General features: G+C 38.5%; 1 protein-coding gene and 1 long non-coding RNA gene across 2 annotated transcripts in view; one reads left to right on the forward strand and one right to left on the reverse strand.

Annotated features, from left to right (window-relative positions):
* Positions 1–3,481: 3,481 nt before the first annotated feature.
* The window catches only part of klf8 (Kruppel-like factor 8), a gene marked incomplete at its 5' end in the record, with an annotated part of 34,171 nt that continues 18,737 nt past the window's right edge, over positions 3,482–18,915 (forward strand). Inside the window, 1 exon segment of the mRNA XM_024263609.1 lies at positions 3,482–3,700. Within this exon segment, the coding sequence (XP_024119377.1) occupies positions 3,482–3,700 (219 nt within the window).
* On the reverse strand, positions 12,640–16,121 carry LOC118599587. Its single transcript, XR_004948997.1, has 3 exons — positions 16,067–16,121; positions 13,949–14,015; positions 12,640–13,028 (listed from the first exon to the last, which is right to left on the reverse strand). It is a non-coding gene; the product is annotated as an uncharacterized LOC118599587 (long non-coding RNA).

The following is an 18,915-nucleotide window of genomic DNA, read 5'->3' on the forward strand; positions in this document are numbered from 1 at the left end:
CCAGGGGACCAGTGGGAGTCCTTCACATGTGTGTTGGAGGGGCGGGGCTCGCAGCCACACCCAGGCTGATTAGCTGCAGCCGAACCTCGCTGTGGAATCCACTGAGGTCGGGTCACATGCCAGCCTGCAATGCATCGCCGCGGCTCAGTCCGCCCGGCGTCAAGGGCAAACAAAACACAGGGAATGCTATGGAAACTGGTCTGTGTGACAGCAGGAAAAATCATCAGTATGTCTGCTTTAAACAAAAAATACAAAAAGTTGTTACCTCGAGTGTTGTCAGAACAAATACACAACAGTTATTCACTATAAATTAGTGCTGCCACAAAACGATTATTTTAATAGTCGACTAATCACCGATTATTTTTTCCAGGTTATGCGCAGACTGGATGTAAAACGTCTTAACCATCATTAGCTTTAAACTAACTAAAAACGAAATATATTCACACTAGCATTATCTGCGAAAATGCTAGTGTGAATGCTGTTGGGTGAATTTGGCAGCTAAAGATGCTGAAATTGATAGCTGGAAACACTGAAGCTGATAGCCAGCTAAAAAAATAGTTTAATGCCAAATTAGCCTAAAAAATATTTTAAAAATGCCTGAGTTAGTCAAAACAGCTAGCATGTAGTTGAAATATTAGCTAAGTTCCAAAACAGCCTAAAAAACTAAAAATAAATAAGCTTAACATAGCCGAAACAGCTAGCATGTAACTGAAATACTAGCTATACTCCAAAAAAGCCCAAAAAACAAAAGTGAAAACAGCCTAAATTAAGCCTAATTAGGCCTTCGGTAATTTAGCCCAAAATAAAGCCCAAATTAGCCAAAATAGCTAACATACACCAAATTAGCCTACAAATCCTAAATTACCAAAACATAATCTTTAGTTTATCAGAGTTTTGGAAAATATTCATGAAACCAAAGAGTTGAATCAATTAAGTTCCATTATTACATGTTTTTCTTTACATTATCTAGTTACTTAAGAATTGTATAAATTCAATAAACTCACTTAATGGAGAACACCAGCGCACAGCCAAAACATGATGTTAAGCTCCTGTTATCCTGAGAGTACGCCGTGCTTTAGTGTTTCCTTGCACTTTTCAGTTATAATCTTCATTTTAAAAACCACATCTTCATCATACCGTAAATTCATTTGTTCCCTTTTTGTAAACAGTCAATATACTTTAAAGCTGAATTTATTATGGTTTCACAAGTGTAATATCAAACCAATTATTCTTCTATTGCAATAATTGCTACACAGATGTCCCACATGCTGGTTTACAATACCAGCAAAGTTCTGATCTGAGTTTTCTGTGCCAGAGAAAGAACTTTATCATCTTATTTTGAAATGTTCACAACAATAAAACCATCATTCAAAGCTGAGATTTAAATTGAATAAACACGAGACGAAAACAACCACACTGACAAACCCCAGAGGGATTGTAATAGAAAGGAATAGAAAAGTAGCATGCCGACGCTACATTGATCTGTGGCTATTGGGAATGTTAGCATGTTTTATTGAGCTGCAGGTCAATGCAGGAACAAGATGAGCTGCCGATGGACAGCTCTTGTTTTCATTGACATCCTGTTCGTCTGTGATACCAATAACATGCTAATGCCACTCAGCGGCTAAAGCTATTGTTAGCTAGCTCTCTGAACTGTAGCTCAATGCATTTACTAGATGAGCTGCTAATGGAGACAGAAACATGATTAGCATGTGAACACTTCAGTCTTTTGGCTTCTTCACATTTAACTCACATGATCCAACAAATAGACTGAAGCTAAACTGCAACCAATCTTGATTTTTGTATTTCCTTTGTGTAAATGTTGCCTTGTTGGGTCACCGTAGTGCATCTCCAAAACCACACTGTCTCAACCATTGACTACACGTTAAAACTGAACTTAGAGGCCCCTCCCCCCCGCCGTTCCAAACAGGAAGTGGCTCCAAGAAGACAAAATCCCTAGACTTCCGTAAAGAAATAAACAGCTGTCTATTGAGCTAATATTTCAGCTACATGGTAGCTGTTTCCGTTTTTGTTTTTTTTGTTTTTTATTTCCAGTTTTTTTTTGTGGCTATTTTGGAGTTAAGCTAATATTTTATTTACATGTAAGCTGATTGGCTAATTTAGGCTTTTTTAGGTTATTTTGGAGTTTAGCTAATATTTCCGCTACATGCTAGCTCTTTTGCTAATTAATAATCTTCAGTTTTTTGGGTATTTTTGAGTTTAGTTTAATATTTCAGCTGCATACTAGCTATTTTGTCAAATTTAGGATTTTTCAGTATTTTACACTAATTTGGAGTTTCTCTTATATTTTAGCTGGCTATCAGCTTCAGCATTTTAAGCTTTCAATTACAGCATCTTCAGCTTTCATCTTCAGCGGCTAAATTCAGCTTACAGCATTCACACTAGCATTATCACAGGTAAAGCTATATATCTAGTTCACACTAAGACTCTTCCAACTGTAGGAATGTGTGCAAAATCTGCTAACAGCACATGTTAGAAAGGCCATTTAGCGTGTTGTTGAACACGCATCACACGGTGTGAACAAAACTTCACAAAACAAATCAGTTATTCTTCACCTATGGTTGATTGTTTTACCAGTTTTACCATTAATTTCACTAGTTAGAAAGACAGAAACGTCAAACTATAACCCAAGTAAGGAGTAATCTTCACTTCAGACAAAGTGATTAAAAGTTTTGTCTGATTGACGATTCCGTCGGACAGGAAGAGGAAATGGACAGAAAATTGAGCCGGGGTGTGTGCTGCTCTGGATATGTGTGTTTGTTGGCACTCCCCACCGGCCGTGTGTGTGTGTGTGTGTGTCGGTGTGTGTTGCTGAGCTTCCAGAGAAGGGTGTGTCCGCCTGCCTGCCTCTGAAAAGGAGGGAGGGGTCAGCCAGCTACTCCTCCCTGCTCGGGCTGTTATTTCTCTTTCGTTCTCATTCCCTCACTGGCTGCCTCCGGATCAGGCCTTTGTCTGTCCTTCTCCTCTCTGCTTCTTTGCTCTCCACGTTCTGTCTGTTGGAGTTGATGCTGTGCTCCTCAGTGGGTTCCCATCCACTCTTCTGTTAGGTTGAAAACTTTTTTTTAGCATTTTTTGGAGGTAATTTGTTTGTTTTTTCTTTCTAAACTCCAGAATAACTCTTTTAGCTCACCTGATATTTAGCTTTTTTGCTATTTTTACAACTTTCCTAACAACTTTTTTACCCCTTCCTCCCATGATTTTCTTTACCCTTCCACCCCACCCCCCCATTTCTCCTCTCAGCCACCCCCTTATCACCCCCCCCACATTCCTCCCCTCCTCATTTGCGTTCAGGCCCACCTTACTTCCTCTAATCTCCGGCCTTCTTCTCCTTCAGTGCCAGTCGACTCCAAAGCAGAAGAAGAGTGCCGCCGGCGCCCGAAAGAAGGTGAGGGGCCCGGCCAAAGACAGCGCCCCGGCCCAGCAGCCGTCGCCGCCACCGCCACCCGTAGTCCAGGAGGAGGAGGAGAAGAAGAAGAAAGAGGAGCCAGCCACCGGGCCTCGACCGCCCCACAGAGAGGAAGAGGAGGAAGAGTCCGGCGGGGAGCAGCGGAAGGAAGTGGCGACGCAGTCTTCACGGGTCAAGGAGGAAGAGGAGAAGAAAGACGAGGAGGAGGCGGAAAGCGAGGAAGACATGCCCTCGGTACAGATCAAGGCGGAGCCAGAGGAGATGGAGTGCACGGTGAGGAGAGGGAGGCGGGGCGGGTGAAGTGATGAAGCTTCAGAAGGTTACCATTCTTCTAGTTTCAGGATCAGTTTCACTTCAAAATCCATAGTCATATGGTCATTCAGGAGGTGGGGGCGTGGCCTAAAGTGACTAGAGGAGCTGCACATCCTGCACAGGTGCTTCATGCAGAAACTTTGCAGCTGAAGCTTTTTGGTTTCAGCAGAACCGGGTCCGTGTTCTGGTTTTAGGAGTTTGATGATCCGACTGAAGCTGCTTAAGGAGAAAAGTTTTTATTTTGTGATCGCTGCGACCTCAAATCCAAATTTATAATCGACACATGTGAGGCACGATTTCAAAATAGTCATCACCAGCAAAGTGCTGAGTTTGATCAAAGCTCAATTATTCAACCAAACAATCAGAAAATGATCCAGAAACGGAAAATAACGACAAAAATAATCAAATAATCAAAAGTCCCACTTTGATCACGTTTGGATCTATTTAAAAACCTTTCCCAGTGCTCTTTTAACCATGATTATGAATCCAGTGTCATTTTCTACGATATAGTTTCTGCAGAGCGGCACAAGCTCAGTAGAAAACCACCTCTGAGTTTTGGGCGGAGCAACCCCGCCCCCCTTTCCCCTTCCCATTGCAGATTGGGGAGCTTGTGGCCCGCCCACTTTATTTTTTAGTCCCAAATACGATCTTTTTCACATGGTATTTTGTGTCTGCTCCTGATTTACAATGATTTAAATAAGGAAATATTCCGAAATCTCATTTTAATCCTAATGTTCTTTATATATATCCTTCATCTTAAGAAAAAGGTCACAAGAGTTGAAAACGCCAAAAACTGAGCTTTATTTGAAGTGGTTCTATCAGGGAAACAATGAATAAAACTGAGCCTGAAATGGAAAAATAGAAGTTTAGAACAACATGATGTTTTTGCTCAAAGAAAACTCCCTTTAGTTCAATAACGTGATCATTTGTGCTCCTCTGACACAGAAAGACAGAATTAGTTCTTGTTCATCTGAGCAACAACAAAGCAAATCTCACATCTAAAGGGCAAAGGTCGAACCTTCATGATCTGTTTCCTCAGAGTTTCGCTTCATTCATCAGTTTTCTGATAAGACCTTCTGCAGGAGCTAAACTTTCTTAAACATCACCAGACTTCTCAGATTCATTCAAGTTCTCTGTCACCATCAAACTTGTGAGGTCTTTATGTTTTGGATCCATCATAGCAACAAGTCCAGACAGAACCAGAATCTGGCAGGACTGAGCTGCAGACTAACTCTGACTTAAACAGATCCAATCACTAACGGATCAGATCCGAGATGTTCCCAGGATCAGGTGTGAGTGGACGTTTCCCCGTATCCTCCACCTGTTGGTTTAAACAAAATAAAAAAAACATTTTTAGATAGAAATCAAACATTTAGACTCCATGGTAACATTTTACTCAAAGATATTTAGTTTTCAACATCAAGGAAAGAAGAAACCGTTTCTTCTGGGATCTCAGCTGCATCAATAATTCAAAGCGGCACACACAGAGCTGAAGGCACAGGACTTTCAGCTGCTGCTTTCCTGAGCCTGAAACTCAAGATGGCCTTCCTGTCGTGGAGCCTTTGAGCAAAGCGTCAGCGGCCAGAACAACAGAACAAACGAGAGGCCAAGTTCTTGGTCTGGGAAGCACAGAGGAGTGGCTGAAGCTGAACCAAACTTTACGAACCAAAACATGTCTTTAGTGATTCAAGTTGTAGAAAATATGAACTTTTTTCTAGTGACTTTTGGGAAGAGCATCAGCGGATTTCCTGATGACCTCCAAACAAATTCCCAGGAGGTCAGAGGTCAGAGACAGTTTCTCTGGTTCTCGAGAGGGTAGAAACCCGGTTATTTATGGCATTAGTGTTTTTCAAACAGAACGGACTCTGCCTGTACTCTGGAGAACTGCACTGAGCAGAAGGAAACTCACTTTTGAGTTTTCTCTGCAGACATCGGCGATAGAATAACTTCATTCGTTCTTGTGGAGGATTTTTGGATGTCTCGATTTATAATAATTCTGAAAAAAACTTTTCGAGTTTGCAGATGTTGTTAATATTTTACCACTTTTTGGGGTTTTATAGGGATTTAGTTTGCCTTAGCTACTTTTATTTTCGGTAAAATAACGGTTTCTGGACAACAAAGTTACACTGCAGTTCATTGGTCTTTAACAAAGGAGTTTTAGATTATTTTAAGGGTATCTGCCTTTAGAGACAAACCTGGATTTCTTGCAATTTCTATGGAGCTATTTTGGGGCTAATATTATTTCTTACCCAAATAAAAGAAATAAAAAAAATGTCATGTTTGGCCAAAAAAAATGTGAAATGTCCAAAACTTTTTGCTATTTTAAAATAAACGTAATTATTTTCAGCTTCAAATGTTTTGTTTTTTTAGGTTTTAAAACTCAAACTTTTAATTTCAACTTTTTTTTTTTTCAGTTTCAAATCTTTTTTTAAATTATTTTGAAATCTGAATATTTCAGTTTCAAAACTTTTGACCTCGTTGTTGGGGCGGGGCTAACACGACGGACCAATCAAAATCAGTGAGGGTGGTAACTTCAGTCCCAGTGCGTTCACTGACTCTGAGAACTGTGATAATTACGGTCAGAAAACGGCTGTTCAGTCTGTACTATCATAGTTTGAAGTTTTCCCTTGATGGGTGTAAAAGAGTTTTATCGCGTACAAACCGCCCGTCCAAAACGCTGTTCTAGCCTGTTCAAAGCAGCATTTTATTGGGTTAAATACATGCATCAGAAACATCCTTAAGCCTGCATAAAATGACTATGTGGTTTGTCGTCCTTATTAAGCCTACAGAACACCACGTTGTATACAGGTCGCTATTGCACTAATATTGTTTTCAATTTGTTTTATTTGGGTTTCAAATAATATTGACCCCAAAATAGCTCCATACATTTCTGTCAACAGGAGAAAATCTTGTAGTTTGACCTTTTGCTGAGGTATTTCTTATCTCCTAAAGACTGGTATAGATCTGGATTCTTTCCTAAGAACAGAACAAAATTAGAGTTATGACAGAAAGTTGGGGATTATCATCAGACTGTCAGTTTTTGGCTGCTGGATTAACTCTGGGAACATTTCATCTCGGTGGTTCCATCTGTGAGCAGAATATTACTGATTGCAGCTTCACTTGAGTCAGTTTTGAATGTCGACTGTATCAAAAAACTGGACCAAGTGAGTGTGATGGCTCTTAGAAAATGGCTTACTTCTGAATCCAACCAAATCAATTTGACATTTTTTATGTGGAGGCCACCATGTTGGAGCCAGACATTGTCAATGAGCAGTGATTGGTCCGAGTCAGTTTGAGTTAACAATTCTATGGCAACCTCTCTCACCAATCAGGAGTGAGCTTGATGGAAGGCCACACCCCTACCACTTGTAACCGGGCTACCTGTCAAACATTTTGAACGTTTGACGTGGGGGCCAGCAGGCTCCGCCTACTTTTACTGATGGATCTGACTTGCATAACCTAAAAATATCATGACAAAGTTGAGGATTATTACAAAGAAAAGGGTATCAGAGTAAGAATGGTTACTCTGAACAATATAATGACTGATAACAGATGTTCTTTTCTACATAGAAGTCTGGGATTTTGGCTTCTTGTAGCCAGTGGGTACTTCCTGTTTGGAATGCTGGGGGGAGGAGTCACTTGGTCCAGTTCTCATTCTGACCTGAGCTTCAACTATCTGATCTCCGAGTCCTCACTCATTCAGGGGAGGTTTGTTGTAGCCAAACTGTGTCAGACTATGAATATTTAACCTCCTAGTTTGCTGAAGTTTCACCCCCAAACTGTAGAGGGCAGTGTGTATTTTAATGGTTAATTATCTTTCCACCCAAAAAAAAAAGTTTAAGCCTTTATGCTTCTGTGACCTAAATAATTCAATGAAAATAATGAAAATATGTTTTTGATAAATCATCAAATATTTGAAAGTAAAATGAGAACAAAAAGCTTCCGTTTTTTTAATCTGGTCTGGGACTTAGTCATGTTTGACATTTGTGTCCCCTTAGTCACGTGTCAAAGTCAATGCCTGTTGGGAGTTTAGCTAATATTTCAGCTACATGCTAGCTGTTTTGGCTAACCTAAGTTTTTTTTTTTTTTTTTTTTTGGTTGTTTTTTAGGCTAATTTGGCATTTAGCTAATATTTTGGTTTGCTATCATCTTCAGTGTTTTCAGCTTGTTTTAAAGAAGTTTTAAAAGTGTAGTTTTAGAGTATCATAAATGTTTATCCTGTTCAGCCCGCGACCTAAGGTGTGTTTTGGATTTTGGCCTCTTGTACAATTGAGTTTGACACGCCTGATCTATACTAAAGTGAGGCAGTATACTTAAAGGATACTTTTTATTGACTTAGTATTGTAAACTGAAATGTTCCAGCTCACTCTGAAGAAGTATTCGGTTAGTATACTACCCATACATGTTCTATAGAATACTTACTATGCTTATACTCAAGCATACTTAATAAAATAAACATGAAGGTCTTCTGCCATCATTTTGTGACAGATTTGGATTCAAGTCTCAAAATGAAAGATGCAAACAAGGAGTATTTCATGACTTACTGATCATTTCGTTCTAATTTTAATAAAGTTTTATTTATTGTATTTCCTGATGAGTCTTTCAGACTGTAAGAATTCACTCAACAGTCTGCAGTGACCGCATATGAGAGCAGCTCCATCCCTGAAGGTCAGAAGAGTAAAAATTAAAGGGAGATCAGAGAAATTCAAACAATATGAGCTCGAGAACTGAGAGAAGTCCCCTGGGTATCTCATCGTTGAGCTCTAATACTCATGTCATCTCTGCTGTAATCTCTGGAAACCTGAGCGTCAGAACAAACCGCAAAGTTTGATGCTTTAGCACAACCATCAATCCAGAGATGCTCAGCATCTTTAAAGCTGAGAATCAGAGACTTTACCAGCAGAACTTTAGATCTTTTCTTAAATCTATCAGCTATTATTAGTTTGTCTAATGGCCAGTCATTGTTCTCCACATTTATTATGGATGCAGAGACGGCCGTCTGCTCGTTAAATGCATTCATACGTAACGTTTGAACGCTCGCCCAGATGAGCTCACAGGTTCAAACTGCTGCATCTCTGGAGCTGGGATGGAAGTGCAGAGGGTGCAGGGCGATAACAATGAGCTCTGTCAGAGTTTGCGAGCATTCCCCAGCCTTCATGCAGAGAAAGGATGCTTACAGTGAGGATGTAGTCAGCAGGAAGGGCGCGGCGAGAAGAGAATAAGCTGAAGGAAGTGTGAAAAAGCAAAGAGGACGCAGATGGAGCCTGGAGAGGAGATGCAGAGAAGGTGGAGCGGGTGGTGCACTGCAGGGTCTGCATCAGCATGTCTACTCAACACATGGATTTCATGAATGAATTTCAAACATTAAATTAGAGACTTGAAGCATTTCTTCTATTGTGGAATCAAACATTTGTGAAGCTGACATGTTGTAAGCAATCTCTGCAGATGAATTACTAATATTATTTTGCAGGAGAAATTATTGATTTGCATCTCAAAGTCATCCCTGATATGATGCACACATCTGACAGTTGTCTTTTACGTCTTTAAAGCATTATTCCTTATTTCTACTCAGTTTTATTCACTTCTGCCTTGTTTCCTATGAAAGTTCCAATCATCAGAGTTATGTCAGTTGTTCTGTATAGGAAGACTTAAAGTTCCAGGTCGATGCTAAGACACAGTGGTGGCTAAAAATAGCTGGATCATTGATCTTAGAGAATAAAAAAACACTGATTATATCATTATTACAAACTAAGGTGTTATAAAAGTCATTCACAATGACCTGAGGTATTAAATGATCCAATACTGGGTGACAGTTGAGAGAAATTTAAAGGGGCCTTACCATGATTTTCTTAAGCCTTTCAGAGTAAACTATATCCATACAAATGATCACATATTTGTTAAAAAAAACAAATAATTTATGCAGTATTAGTCCATACCTGAAGCGGCTGGGTGGCTCAGTGGGCTAGGTGAAGGGCTGGCAACGCAGAAGCCCTGGGTTCGATTCCCAGGGTTGCCCACTGATCCCCACCCAGATTGGGTCCTTAGGCAAGACCCTTGACGCTGCTGCCTAACTGGGTCCCTGTGCCCCTCAAGTACAGGGTTGTGTCAGGAAGGGCATCCGGCGTAAAAACTCTGCCAAATCACTGATGCGAAACAGTGGGTGCTGTTAGGCTGTGGCGACCCCGAAAGGGATAAGCAGAAAGTGAACTACAGTATTAGTCCATACCTGGTCGATCCTCTCCAGTTCTGACCTATACAGTGTTCCATTGCTATTTCGCAAATTTGTTTGGTGCAATTTTGCATGTTTTTCTTTACAGTGCACTGTGTATTCTGAGTCCCGATTGGCTGTAGACCTTATCAACCAATCTTCTCCTTGCTGTTTCTCCTGTACAGAATACTTTCAGTTTGCCACGTACATAGATTTTGATCACGATCAGATCTTTGTTTTCATTCTATAATCCTACGCATATTTTTCTATGAAGATTCAAACAGAAAAAAGAGCATAACGTGTAACCTAAGGGGTTTTATAACCTTCAAACATCAATTATTATTGAAATACTTACTTTGTAGATTGTGTCTGTCATGAGTTATTTTCAGAACGCAACTCCTGGGATAAACAAAGTAGTTTGGTTGAGTTGGAGTCATCTTGGTGATGACTAATGATGATTTATAAACTTTATCAATAACATTTTTGGATGTTTTGCTATGAAATTGTTTGCAATTCGATTTTTTTAACATGTAAAACATAGGCCAACATTGTAAATAAGAAATTGTTCTTAATGTTTTGCCTGGTGAAATAAGGATTTCATGAACATTATAAAAAAGACTTTAAAAATACCAAAAAAAGAAAAATGAATGCAATCACCTTTTATAAAAGAAAAGTCACAATTCAAATTCAATAAACACATGTTTGAAAAAGCGATAGGCAGAAAGAAAAATTCTTTTTTAAGCCTATCCCTATATGTCTTTTTCCAATAACTTGAATAATTCACAATATATAAATGTAAACAAAACAATACAATATGCAAGTAAGTTTCAATTTTTCCTCTTTTCACCTGTAAATCCTGTAAATTGTTATCCACAATCAGCATTTCACATTTAAATTTGTTCAAATCATAATTTTTGTTCTTCCATCTTATATTTTGACAACAGCTTCTTTATAATTTTGCTGTAAATAGTTTGATGTCCAAACTTTGATGGTATTGATTTTTTTAAGGCTGTTCCACAGTTTAATCCCGCACACTAATTCACACATACGCTTCCTAACTGTTCGAATTATTGGTTGTTTAAAAATACTAACAAGGCTTTTACATTTTGAGTAAAAATATCCAAGAACTTTTATCCATACCTCAGGAAAGAGTTTTCAACTAAACTTTTACCACGGGGCTTGAAAACCTTTCCGTGTTAGCAGTGAAATGAAGTGCGTTGGAGAACGTTCTGGTTCCTTGACTCCATACATGAAAGATTTTCACTCGGGTGTTTATGATGTTTTCGTGGTCTATTTTAATGACCCTCTCCCTTTTGGAGGAGAAACACATTTCTGCTTCAGTCAGACCGAACAAATGTTTCAAGGGTGTGCCCGCCGCCTCACTCCCGCTCGCCCATCAAAGTGACGTTTTTACAAGTCCAGAAACTCTTACATCAAGTTCCACTTAGTTGGGCAACACAATAGTCTGGGATGATTCTTTTTCTGAGGCCGTGTGACCTTTAATGTGCTGAGCACTCCAGAAACAGACCGGCTTTTATTTCCTTCTTCATTCACTCTTGGTGGGAAGTGGTGTGTTTAAGTTATAAACCATAAAAAAAGTATTCAAAATGAGCTTGAAATTGGGTTTAAAATGAAAATGTCGATTGTAAAGAAGTTACAGGTACATCTCTTCTGAGTTTGATTTGGATTTTAGGAAATGTCATCATAATCAACTGGAAGACAAACTGCTCTATTTTACAATAAAGGAAAATAACTTCACAAAAAAATAGTTATTTTCTGATAATTAGATCATTTTTAGAGCCTGAACAAAGACGCCTCATAATCAAAATCTTAACATCATTTAGGTTAGCTGGAAAAAATCTGTTATGCCATGACAAATTATACAAAAGTTAAATGATTTCCCCCCAAAATGGACCGTTTTTTCGTCTGGTCGCTCCTAGTTTTGTTTTACTTATTACATCAGCAACACCAGATTTTAACTTTGTGAAACTTTTTTAAGCTTTGTCCTAGAAATTTCACAAGTTTAAATAAACATTAAAACCACCCAACACAGTTTGTAAGACAGTTTTTAGCTTTCACAAGGTTATTTTTAACTAATGACAAAAACGTTTCTAATCACCAGAATCTTTGTACTAATCAGTGTTTTTGTTGTATATATATATATTTGCTGTATATAATATACATATACAACTATGTATAGTGACTGTACGTACTATTCATGAGTATCCGTACTATACATAACAGTATATATACAGTTTATAGCAATACTTAAGTACCACTGTATAATGTATATATACTTCTATGTAAAGTGAGTATACGTACTATATATAGCAGTTTATGCACATTATATAGTAATACTTAAGTACCACTATATAATGTATATATACTGCTATGTATAGTAAGTATACTTAATTATTTATAGAAGAACACACGGAAAAAGAGCAGAAAACAGAAGGTCTCCACAGGTATTTCTCATTGGTGCTTTGAAGTTACAACATAAGATGTGGGACTAAGTTGTGTTTCTTTTAAACTTTCATGGTTTGAAGTTGTAAAACTACCAGGTTGTTTGGAGTCACATGACTTCTGATCAGTGTTTGAATTCATGTCTTGGCCAGTAACCTGTTCAGATTTGTATGTGTTCACATGTGTGTTTTATACCAAACTAGTGAATTATTGATTCAGATTGAGTTAATGTTGTAAAGAAGAGGAGGCTGCAACAGAGTGTCCATATTGGTCAGGGCGAGGATTAGTAAATAAACTTCACTGAGTGAGAATAGTGTGGCGGTGCGTGTTGGGGGATGGGAGTTGGAACCCCATGTGCTGTATCTGTGTGTCGTGGCATGGTGTGGTTTGGGTTAGCGATGGGTGGGGGGCTGGGTGGAGTAGTGTTGCGTAAGGGATCATTAAGCAGTGTGTGTTTGCGTGCTGACCACACCTCTGCACAGAAGGGAGCGGACTTTCCTGTGCAAAGATAAAGTCTGCAGGAAGCAGACCCTCCTTATAATCACTGAGCTGAGCGCTTCAAACATCTCGTCTCCAACGAGGACTCGTCCCTTCAGGTTCCAGACCTCTCGAGTGGCTCTGAAAGCAGAGGAATACTTTTGCAAAATAATTTAAATATTTGAACATTTGTGTACATTTCCTGGAATGGGAAGCATCACGGTTCAGTGCCTGCATTCGGTTATCTGATTGGCTCCAGATCTATTAAACAAAACAAACCTTCGGTCCAGACCTTTCTAAAGCTAACACAAGCTAATCTATTAACCCAGATTCCATATTTCAAACCAACCTGCTTTTGTTTCCTAATGTCCAATGATTGATTTAATTTCATGCATTGTTTAGGATATCTATTTAAATTCCTGATATTGATTGATATCAAAGCCAACAATTAATCTTATTGCTGCTGTTTGTTCACTTGTCCTTTAATTTTCCTGAACAAAATAAACATAAACGTCTTTCAGCCATTTGGGGGTTGATTAATATTTCTCTGGAACAGACATGTAATTTTAGCTCTTGACTGACAAAGGATGGAATTATAATTTCCTTACAAACTAAATGGTTCCTTTTAGACCCAAAAATCACTTTGTGGTTTAATAATAGGGAGTGAGATGTGATGCAGGACTTCCATAATGTCACTTACATGAACTGCATCCAGTCAGCTTGGAATTAAGTCATGTGATGGAAATACTACAGATATTTTTGATAATTCTACAGCATATAGAATTAGCCCATCCTATTTGACTCCTTCATGTCATTTTTTTTACAAGTCAAATGTAATTCCTTGTTGTTAAAATGCATATGTATTGGTGTGTACTTCTGTAAACAAGTTACAATCAAGTAGTTTGGTAAAGTTTAAAGGTAAGGCATTAGTGAAACCTGCTTTTCCAGTCAACATTTCTGCCAAGATAACTTGGTGCTTTTGCATTTAGTGGTCAGTTTTATCCAATTAGCGTTTTACAAGAAAACATTTGCATGATAAACATCGCTGACATTCAACTTACCTCAGAGAGAAGCAGCTGGTTTAAGGCTTTCTTTAGAGGAAACCTGATCACTGCCGTGCGTTCAAACCTATAAACGGATTTATCCGGTAATCAAGTGTTCCCAAGAAACCATTTTAGTTGAGTGTACGTAAATTTATGTTATGATTGTGTTGTGAAGACAGTTATGAAGTGTCAAAGATTTAAGAAAAACAAACCGGGAAACGGTAAAACAAACTGTTTACAAGCTTTAATTTGTACCAGTAAAAGTGCAATAAAAATTTGAGAAAAGTCCGTGGCAACGCTTGACAATGATACTACAATTGAAACTGGTGGTGTAGTGTTCAACAGTCTTCCCTCACAGCAAAAAGGCGCTGGGTTGATTCCCAGCTGTTCTGTTATTTTGGATGTTCTCCTCATGGTTTTTCTCCATCACCCCAAAAACATGCTTCATAGGTTGATTGATGACTCAGATCTATCTCTTAATTGTGAATGTGGTTGTGTCTCTGTGATGGACTGGCGATCCATCCCGGATATACACCGTCTTTTCCCAACAGTAGCTAGGACAAGACTGTGGTGAGACCAGCCATGTTGTTTGGACTAGAAACAGTGGGACTGAAGAAAAGACAGGAAGCAGAGCTGGAGGTAGCAGAGATGAAGATGCTGAGGTTCTCTTTGGGAGTGACCAGGATGGATAGGATCAGGAATGAATACATCAGAGGGACAGCACATGTTAGAGGTTTTGGAGATAAAGTCAGAGAGGCCAGACTGAGATGGTTTGGACATGTTCAGAGGAGAGACAGTGAATATATTGGTAGAAGGATGCTGAGTCTAGAGCTGCCAGGAAAGAGGTCTAGAGGAAGACCAAAGAGGAGGTTTATGGATGCAGTGAATGAAGACATGAAGGTGGCTGGTGTTAGAGTGGAGGATGCTGAAGACAGGCTTAGATGGAGGAAACTGATTCGCTGTGGCGACCCCTGAAGGGAAAAGCCGAAAGGAAAAGAAGAAGCTAGGACAAGCTCTCATGACCCCAACAAGGATTAAGCAGATTTGGAAAATGGATAGATGGAATCCTGAAGGAGTTGCCAAAATATTTCTAATATTTACAGTGTCTCAGTTACTTAACATGGTCTTCAAGGTTTTGCTGCAATGTTACTGAAATAGTTTTTACAGCAAGTTCCTAGAATACATTTATTTGTTGAAGATAATGTAAGAAAGCTTAGTAAAAATATATTCAAAGTCTGACACTGTGGCACAAATTTAGTGGAAACTTGTGTGAATGTTGTCAAATGGCAACGTAAGACATGCTTTCAATTTGCAGCAAACTGACTTAAGAAAGTCAATCAAATTATTATAAATTATGAAACGTCCAAGTTTTGTATCAAAAACTGCAGTAGAATTACATAATCTTGAAAAACAAATCTCCTTTTCCTCTGTAGCAGTAGCTCTCATCATCACTTCATTGGTTTTATAACAGCACCCGATGATTAACTGACTGGAAGTTTAATGGTTTTGTAAATTAATCATTTTAGATATATTTGTCAGTTTCTGTGGATTTTATTGTGGCAATAACTCCACAGAAATCTCCTATAAATGCTAAGGTCATGTCATCCATCTCTTTTTAACAAAAAAAAGCAAATGAGTCTACACCAATTAGTGTCTGTAGACACATTGTTTAGGAAGAAAACATTTCTCTCACAGCATATTTCTTTTCAATCCAAATAATATTATTTTAATTTAATTTAATAATAAAACATTGAAATAATAAAAAATGAAATTATAACAGTTAAATAAAAAAAGGAACAGAAGGAAGAAAACCTATGTTATCTGGCCCTATTGTTAATTTAAAAAAAGTAACTCAAAGTACATGAAAGAAAATAAAAAGATCTTTACATAAATATTAAGGCTTTACTATGATTTTCAGTCATAGAGACAGAAAAATTATGATAAATATAATGAAAAGAGCCACAAGTGAAAGTTTTCTGCCTAGACATCATTTTAAAGGCTTGTCTTAACCATTGATTTTAAAATTGTCCTCACTTCCCAGGAGGTCCCCAAAAGGCGATGTCCTATCATGTTCGGTCCCCGCTATTACATAAAAACAAACCCATTTTACACATTTTAAACCTTTTTATATCATACCTTTCTCCACATTCCTTTCCTACTTTCTTCTCCAAACTCTGAAACTCTTCCTGCCTTCATCCCAGCCTGCTTCACTCTCCCACCCTAATAGGATATGTCGAGGGAGGCTTTGCTTCCGCTCGACCTGTCGCCATAGTAACCACCGCTCTGGCGGGAGTTGCCGAAAAGACGGTGTAGCCTGACCCCAGTGCACCCCCCCTCCACTCCATTTCACACACCCCACCACCCTCCTCCTCCTCCACCTTTCCATACCAGTTTCTAGCTTTTTCTCTCAAACACATACACTAAATACCTGGCAGAACAGAGCAGTGAACGGCTCTAATCTCTCCTTTTTCCAAACACAAATACACACAAACAAACAAAGAGACCCTCTGTGTGTGTGTGTGTGTGTGTCAGTGATGTATGCACATAAACAAGTCAGTTGTCCTCCAGCAAACAAGAGCACTCATGCACAAAGACAGGGACAACACACGCTCATCCACCCAGGAAATTCATGTGTGTGACAGCATGAGAATGTGCTATGGGGGGGTGGACTTACTGAGCGTTTGAAAGCAGGAGTTGGTTAATACACAGTGAACCACACGTGTGTGTTTGTGTATGGGTCCAGTCAGAGGAGGCACATGTGCGGGATGCAGAGGCTCGGGGAGCGTGTGCAGTGCAGATTCGGAGTCTCTCTGCTGGTGCAGGATGGTGATGTCATTGTTGGCAGCACGCTTCACTCAGGAAGTAAAATGCAGCAGCTCTGACTGAGAAAAGACGCAAAGTGTTTCTGATGAACTGCTCTCAGAAAAGTGTCAGACGCTGCATTTCTGCTGTAGTTTGTTCAGGTAAAATTCCACGAACTGTGTTAACTTTACACCCTTTTTAACTCTGAATAATGAGAATTTTATGTGCAAGTTTATGATTTAGTAAATTGTCCTTTTCATAGATAAATCAATTCCTATATTTTCAGATAATTCATTTCCAATATGTTGGATTTGTTTTTTAAAAATAATTTTGTTTTAGCTAAACATAAACAAAAGTAGCTCAATAACTCATAATTTTCCTTATCTATATCAATATTCTATATATTAGGAATCTGTATCCTCATCACAGCACAAACTCACCTTAAGTTACCTGTTCATCGAACGTAGGGGTCTGCAATCAATGGAGTGGATTTCTTTTTGACCACAACCCAGGAGGAGCCGCAAAGTCTGACTTCACCCTTTAGAAAAATAAAAACACTGAATCCATGTTAATGTTACTATTTTCATATATATATATATAAACTTGTTTTTTGAGCATAAATAAAACATACACATAAAGAGAAAATACTATTGCTAAACACTATTACTTTCAACAATCATTTCTGTTCATGACTCCCTTTCAAAATAAAAGACTACCATGTGTCACAGAGGATCATCTCAATGCAGCAAATGAAGCAGAACATGATTAAACAGTGATTTAAAATAAAGTTGATTTTACTATTTGTGGGGCATCTCAGTCAGAAATTTGTAATTCTAACAAACCAAAATAAATCAGAAATAATTAATTGACTTTTCTGTATTTTTTGAACAATTAGGCTGACTTAAAATCCTTGAATTTATTCAAAAATGGAAAATCAGCTATATAATCTGTTGTGCCTTCATTCTGGTTGTGTTTTTATTCTTCATTAACCAGAGAGCCACAATGGAGTCAAAGAGCCTCATGTGTGGAGCCGCAGGTTGCAGACCCCTGATTTAAAGGAACTGATAAAAATAAAGGATGTGCTTTGATGTCTTAGGATGTTATCCACTGTCTAAAGCTGATGTTGCAGCAAACAAGAACAACAACAAAAAAGGTCGACAACACCTTAGTCAACTGTATTTAGAGTTGTGCAAATACACGTTTTGATGGTTGCATGTCTTTGTACGTATTACAAAGTACAAGATAAATGGTAGTTTGATGTACTGCCTGTATGCTAATGCAGAGGATGCTAAAGCTAACATGCAACAGTGAATTTATCCAAATCTCTGAGTAAGTGACATTTTTTTGGTAGAAGATGCATGCAAAGCGCATAATTCTGATGGAACAATTCTGTTGTTTAGTTTGTTTTTGTTATTGATTTAAGCTGATGATTATTTCCATATGCATAAAATCATATTGTTTTTTCTAATGACTTATTGATTTATTAATCATATTGAAAACTTGTGTGTATTTAAACAACTTCAAAATGTGACCGTTAGCTGGTTTATATTCACTTGAGTTTTTTTTTTTACATGACTGACGTTCTATAGGAACTCATAAAGGCTGCGTTTTGTACATGATTGAAATGAAAAAAACAAAGCTGTAAAATCTGCTGCTAAAGGAAGTTTACTCCTTCCAAAACTATTTTCTTCTGCTCTGAGAAAAGTTTGCAACAATGTGATGCTTGTGTATGATCAGGCGTGTTAATGTGGTCACAGCTGCACATATTTTTACTTCCAAGACGGAATCCAGTGTGATCTCATGGAGTTCTGTTTGGTTGGTGGTGTGTGTTCTTAGCCATCGATATGAAGGCAACAGGCAATTTGACTTTGCCTCTAAACTTCAAAAACTGACAGTCTGACAGTTTTTTCACTCATGTTTGACATTACATCTGTACAGGAAGGAAGGAAAACTGGGACGCTTTGGTAGCGACTTGAAAAAAGGGCACGCTTTGATGACAAACTTTAAAGGGACGCTCTGCATGAACGTCAGCAGACATTGTCGAAGCAGCAGCGACTCCGAGGCCTCGGCTGAGCCGTGGAGGACGAGACATGGCGGTTGTCAGACGGAATGAAAACCTTTTATCAGACTGAACCTCTGCACCTGGATTTCTCTTAAAGTTGTTAGGAGAAGTTGGGGAATAT

Source organism: Oryzias melastigma, linkage group LG14 (genome assembly GCF_002922805.2).
Source record: "Oryzias melastigma strain HK-1 linkage group LG14, ASM292280v2, whole genome shotgun sequence".
Lineage (NCBI taxonomy): Eukaryota > Metazoa > Chordata > Actinopteri > Beloniformes > Adrianichthyidae > Oryzias > Oryzias melastigma.